Below are 6,389 nucleotides of genomic sequence, written 5' to 3' on the forward strand. Positions count from 1 at the left end.
CATATGCGCATGAGTCTGATATTTCAAAGCAGCAGTAAAACTACATTCAGGTTAGGTCAGGCACATCTGAGTCAAAAGGCTAAGATAATTGGCTCAGCTTAAATGGCAGCTGACTGGGTAGAAGACTTCAAACTAGTGTTTCCCCCAGAAACAGATTGGCTTAGCCCCAGCCTGGTTAGCTGAAATGTTTATAATTAAACTCGACTGTTTAGTGCCTAAACTCTGTAGCTCTTCAGCTCCGCAGCTTTTAGTAGCCAACAAAGTGAGTGCAAATGTTTGCTGCTGGAGCAAGGGGAGAGGTGGCACCTGGAGAGCTGGGCTTAACCCGTGTTCTGCCCAGAAACAGCTGCCCAAGCTCAGCCTTCTCATTTCAAAGGTACTTTCTCCTGGTGGGAGGGGGTCTGCTTCAGCACCCGGGCTCCCCCACCCCCCATATCTCTTACTGTGCTGAGCCTGGCTCAAGGTCCATCCATCTGTCCCTCCTGCTGTTGGGGATCACCCGCTGGTCAACCCTTCAAGTCTGGTGGTGTCCCTTTTCCTCCTGTTTTGTATGGAGGGCCCAGGTTTAGACAGTGCTCATCAAAGCGCCTGGAGAAGTCCCTCCCCATTCCCCCGCATGACTTTCCTGAGCCGCTCCACAGCCTTCCTATCCCACTGAAATACCTCTTTTTTTTTTTTTTTTGAATTCTTCATGTTGTTACAAGTTGTGAAGCTCTTCTGATGAGGCAGGGCTGTGGAAGCAGGAGGTTTGATGTGGGACTCCCCATTGCAACTGGAGGACTTTTTGGGGAAGGAGCAGTTTTCATACCGACATGAAAGAGGGCAGATCTTAAAGCGTGGAACCACGCTGATGGCTCAGTGCTGCTTTTCCTCCTCCTTTCCGAGTCATCCTGTTTGGGAACAGCATGGGTTCCCCGCTTCTGCTCCATAGCCTGTCCCAGGACTGTCCCTTTGGGCAGAGATGGTTCTCCTGGAGCTGGGAGCTCAGGGGTAACCCTGCAAGGAGAAGTGCTGCCAGCTTGGTGGCCACAGCAGAGGGGCTGCGGGTGGTATCTCATGCTTGCAGACCTGGAGAGTGGTGGGAAGCACAGGAGGGCTGTGGGACAACCTGTTGTCCCTTGGTTGGGTCCTTGGGTGCCTCACATTGAGCACACAGAACTTGAACTGCTTCCCCACTCTTCCCCGTCTGGCCTCTTGGGCTGCCATCTACAGAGGACATCTCCTCTGTCACTGAATGTGTTAATGGTACAGTGCCATGCGTGTGTACACGTGCAGCGTGCTCACGCTGGCATTTTTACTTACCTTTAAAACACCTGTTTTACTGGTGATGCCGTATGTTGAAGGTCTCCCCTAAGAGACCCGTATTATCTCAGTAAGCCTCAGTAAAGAAATGCTTCTCTGAAGGTACAGATGATTTGGGTTTCACATTAGATTGGCTTTTCCCTCATCCTCCCACCAAAACTAAGGCTTGGCACATGCCCCAAGCCCTGTGGCCCCGTGAGTTCATGGAGCAGAAAGGGTTGGTGGCCACCAGCAGCTGCAGTCGGTGGCTGTGGCTAGCTGTGATGGCCAGTGTGTGCTGGCCTGCTTCCCCAGAAAGTTCTCCAGAGCCCTGTGTTGTGCAGTTGAGACATTAGGACAATTACCTCCTTTGGCTTGTAATGTAATGCACATTCCCTTCTCGTGGCTTCCTGGCCATGAGCTGGTGTGGCCAAGGAGAGCTCTTCTCCTGAGCGTGTGTCAAACCTGGAGTGATGGCATCTAATCATCCTCCTGAAGAGAAGGGACCTGGTGTCTCTGGGAAGAAGCTCCCTTGTGCGTTGTCTCTGGGTGCGTGTCCAAAACGCATTGGTGTGTGCCCACCACCACCGTGGCCGCAGGAGGTGGTACACAGGGACATTGTGCCTTGTTGGCTCCTCTGGCAGCAGCATGGGGCTAGCGCTGTCTGCTCGGCTGCCGCCGCTCCTCCTTGAGCAGGAGCTATTTTCTCCACTCAGGAGATGAGTCAGGTGTGGGGGCAGGTGGATGAAAGGGATGGGACCGGAGATCAAGGTTATTCATCCAGTCTGAGGGAAGGGGTGGAATTAGACATTCAGGATCTCCAGGCATGCTCTTCTGGCTGTCCCCACTGTCTGTAGAAGGCCCTTTAATCCTAACCGAGGTGATTTTTGCGTAGCTGGATGAAAGCACCCTGTGTTGTCTCGAGCGGGCTGCACAGGGGTCTGTTCCCACTGGTGCTTCTTGCCTGGTTGCTTCTCATGGCTTCCTGACCATGAGCTGGTGTGGCCAAGAGGAGCAATGTTGTGCCCAGAGGGTACGGCCCAGCTTTGCTCATGCCTGGCGGTTGCCTGCTTGTGCCAGCCAGCCTCCGGGCAGGAGAAACATCCTGGATCTTAAGTAGGGCTGGAGAGGGGGAGCAGCCTTTTGGTGGCCATCCATCTTCAGCCTCTTCCTTCTTGTTTCTACTGTGCCAACACTCCGTGGGGTGTTTCAGAGCTTGGCAAAAGTTGTGGTCTGAGAGAGTGTCGTTAGGTGGTGAAAAAGCAACAAAAATAAAGGGCACTGGAAGGGCCTTTCTGTAAGATGCCTCAGAAGTGAGGCTGATGGGATCTTAGGGCGTCTTCCCATGCGGAGTTGTTGCCTTCAGCTCACTTTTCAACTTTTGCTTAATTACTGCACATCCTTGTAGGTGGTGGCACTGGAACTTTCCAAGCCGCCAGATGTTTGAGGCTTCAGGTGATGCCCAGAGGGCTCAGCACCTCTGGGAACATGGGCCTGAGGTGTGCCTGGGTAGTTTCAGAGGTGATGGAGAAGCGGCTTGGTTAGAGTGTGGGGAGAGCCCCAACTGACAGTGACTTCTCTTTCGTGTGCAGAGATGGGATCCCCCCATACAGAATTGGGAGCAAGAAGCAGCTCCAGCGGGAAATGCATCGGAGTGTCAAGGCCAACGGTCAAGTGTCTCTACCTCATTTTCCGGTAAGTTCAGGTGGGAGCTGCAAGGATCTGGGTGGCCGTGGGAGATGCTGGGACTGGGAATGGGCACATGTGGGGAGAAGGGAGCAGGGGAGGAGAGCAGAGCGTTTCCATCCCCACATGATGCCAGAGAAGAGATGCTGTTGGGCAGGAGCCACGTGCTCCCATCATCCTTGCAAAAATCTGCTTACGACCAGTCACGTTTTAATCCTTCCCCAGAAACCAGGTGCTAAGTAGGGCTTTTCAGTGACACCAAATTTGTCCTCCTGGTCTAAAGCCTAGCAGAGCTGCCCCAAATGGGTCTAGTGAGAGAGCCTTGGCGCTGGCCACCACCCGCACACCTCCACCGGTGCCCAGCAGACTGGCCTCATGTGCGTCGCGGTGGCCTTTGCGGGGGCACCGTCTGTAAGCTGGTGGGAAGCAGGATCTCCCAGAGGAGAGACCTTTGCAGCAGAGGTGTGCCTGGCTTTGAGGGGCTCCGATCCACGGCATGGCAGTGCTCTCAAAAATTAACTCGCTGACTTACTAATTCAGTTGACTCGCACACTCGCGATTCCTGCAGTGAATAAACTGTTTACACAGACAAGTATAAACTTATCTTGTCTTGAGATTAATATGCTAAAATTCCTCTTTCTGCTGTCTTAAGCAGCGAGAAATCATAGATGATATTTCTGGTGGGAGGGGGTGTGTGCTTGTGTGGTTTTTCTTTTTGGTATTTTTTTTCCCCTTCCTCCCTAAAGAAAGTTCTATAGCCTGAGCTTGTAAATTAGATTATTTTGTCCCAGGGCGTGCAAATCGACTTTCTCTGTAAGGCAGTGCTTTGATCAGGGACTGAATAGAGCCAGCTTGTGTAAGAGTGACAATTTCCAGCAGAGTGGCCTTTTTCTACCCTCACATCATTTCTGGAGCTAAGTGGTTGCTGGAGAGAGGCCCCACCTCATCTGGTGGGTAGGATGTGAAAGAGTTGGCAGTTCAGCTTTCTGCTTTCGGGGGGGGGAAAAAAAGAGAGGGAGAGAGAGTGGGGGCCAGGAGTGGGGTGCATGGGGGTGGCAGGAGGGAGGGCAGAGTTGGGTGGGTGGTTTCTTTTTCCTCTTTTTTTTTTCCCCTCCCCTTTTCCTGCCATGTTTGCTTCTTTTGGCAGAAATTCGCGTTTTGCCTTTTTATATTCTGCACTTGATTTGGAGATGTTCCCTTTTTCCCTTGATAGATCTGCTTGAGGCAGCCAAGCTCAGCAGTGTAGCACCGCTAGCCTGCAGCAGCTTTCTTCATTTTCTGTACAAAGAGATGGTGGGGGGGGGGGGAGATCTAGGACACTGTTGAGACAACACTACCTCAAAGGTGCCCAGTGTGTAGCCAGGAAATAAATTACCAGCACTTCTCTGATCTACAACCGTTTGACTTCTTTTTTTTTTTTTCCCTTTCTTTTTTTTTCTTCTTTCCCTTTTTCTCCCCCATCTTATTTTTTTTAATTTCCAACTCCTTTCTGTTTATACTCACTTTATTCCTTGAGTTAAAGTCTCTCCCTCCCACCTCAGAGGTTTTTTTGGTTGGGTTTTTTTTGTTTTTTTTTTTTGATGTTTGACAACACTCTTTGAAGATTTTCTACTTCAGAGTAGCTACTGATGGGCTGGTTGTACTACAGAGAGAACAAGCGGGGTTCCTCAGAGTGCGACCAACTGCTCCTGCCGAAGGCAAACGCTGGTGGGGAGGATGTCACTCCATGAGGCCACAGCACTAGCTCATAAAAATCCAGAGCAGACCATGCCTAGTTGCGGTCGTCTTTTCATCCAAACATGGAGACACAACCAGCGTAGCGGGGCCAGCGATGCCGCTCCAGCTAAGCGCCCATACCCCGTGCCGCCCGCTAAACATGCCTTGTGCCTTCTGTCCCTGCTCCCTGTAGAGGACCCACCGTCTTCCCAAGGAGATGACCCCGGTGGAGCCGGCTGCCTTCGCCGCGGAGCTCATTTCCCGGCTGGAGAAGCTGAAGCAGGAGCAGGAAACCATGGACAGTCTGGAGGAGAGGCTGCAGCAAATCAAGGAGGTAGGAGGATTAACCCTCCCGGGACTGGGCAGAGCTCGCTGCATGCTTGGAGGGGGTGAGAGGGGACCGTACCCTGCTCACGGGGAGAAATGCGTTTCTATCACACTGTGGTTTACGAGCCCGTGGCAGGGATGTCCCAGCACACACCTTACCAGCTCCCCATCCTCTTATATTTATTACTTGCTGTCATTTGGCTGGCAGGATGAGGAGAAGGAGGGCTTGGAGCTCCCCGCCAGCCTGCAGAGCAGTCGGGAGATGGTGAACCCCCAGCACCTGCAGCACCCACTCTCACTCCTGCCCTCTGGCAGCTACGAGGAGGACCCCCAGGCCATCCTGGACGACCACCTCTCCCGTGTGCTGAAGACCCCTGGCTGCCAGTCGCCTGGCATGGGCCGGCATAGCCCACGTGCCCGCTCCCCCGACCGCCTGCCGATGGGCAAGCTGCAGCCTGGCACGGCCTCGCCGGCAACATGTGCCTTGGTCGGTAAGGGCTTCATCAGCAAGCAGACCACCAAGCATGTCCACCACCACTACATCCACCACCACACTGTGCCCAAGACGAAGGAGCAGATCGAAGCGGAGGCGGCTCAGCGGGTGCAGTGCTGCTGCCCGGCGGGCAGTGACTACTACTGCTACCCCAAGTGCAAGGGCCACCCGAAAAGCACGGACCCCCCTCTCCCTCTCCTGGAGCCCTTCGGGTGAGTCACGAGCACCACTCTCCATCACATCCACCCCTAACCATCACCCCATCCTCCTGCTGCCATGGGGCTGATGGGGGCAAAGTGGGAGGCTAACAGAGGGCTCGTGTCCCCTTCTCGCCATCAGCAGGACGGGGACGCTTCCGAAGAGGCCAGGCAGAGGAGTGGAGAGCGTCACCTTGCCGGCTGGAGATGGGGGGCTGCCCGGCCCCGGTGGGGTGCAGCTACCGGGGGGCGAGGCGGACCGGGCGCAGAACGTCTGGCAGTGGATGCTGGAGAGCGAGAGACAAAATAAGCACAAGCCCCATAGGTAAATACGCAGCTGTCTACAGCAATATCGCTCCCGGTAAATATTTATATATTACATGGGCTGTCTATTTTTACAATCGCTAAAAACAAATGAGACTCTTTGCTCCTCCGGTTTAATATAAAAGCTGTTCCGCAGAACCAGAAAAACCACAAAAATGTCATGTTTTTGGCAATAAACCTCCTTTCATGTTATGACAGACTTTTGAGAGGGAGCGAGCAGAATAGGAGCTGCTATTAAAGTCATATTTTCCAGCTTTTCTAACCCGACTTCTTCCCCTCCCCAAGCACACAAAGCACAAAGAAGGCCTACAGCTCCGACTTTGCCAAGGGGGCCCCCGGCCGCCACCACCCGTGGGGGACCGGCA

At 53.5% G+C, this 6,389-nt stretch overlaps 1 protein-coding gene across 1 annotated transcript; it reads left to right on the forward strand.

The window, feature by feature from the left end:
- Positions 1-2,873: 2,873 nt before the first annotated feature.
- On the forward strand, positions 2,874-6,025 carry LOC104494398 (axin-2-like; the record flags this gene model as incomplete). Its single annotated transcript, XM_010137217.1, has 4 exons — positions 2,874-2,976; positions 4,877-5,017; positions 5,219-5,715; positions 5,846-6,025. Coding segments are annotated over 4 exons (921 nt in total), but the record flags the coding sequence as incomplete, so codon positions are not given.
- Positions 6,026-6,389: the final 364 nt, after the last annotated feature.

Source organism: Buceros rhinoceros, unplaced genomic scaffold, assembly GCF_000710305.1.
Source record: "Buceros rhinoceros silvestris isolate BGI_N320 unplaced genomic scaffold, ASM71030v1 scaffold19385, whole genome shotgun sequence".
Taxonomy (NCBI): domain Eukaryota; kingdom Metazoa; phylum Chordata; class Aves; order Bucerotiformes; family Bucerotidae; genus Buceros; species Buceros rhinoceros.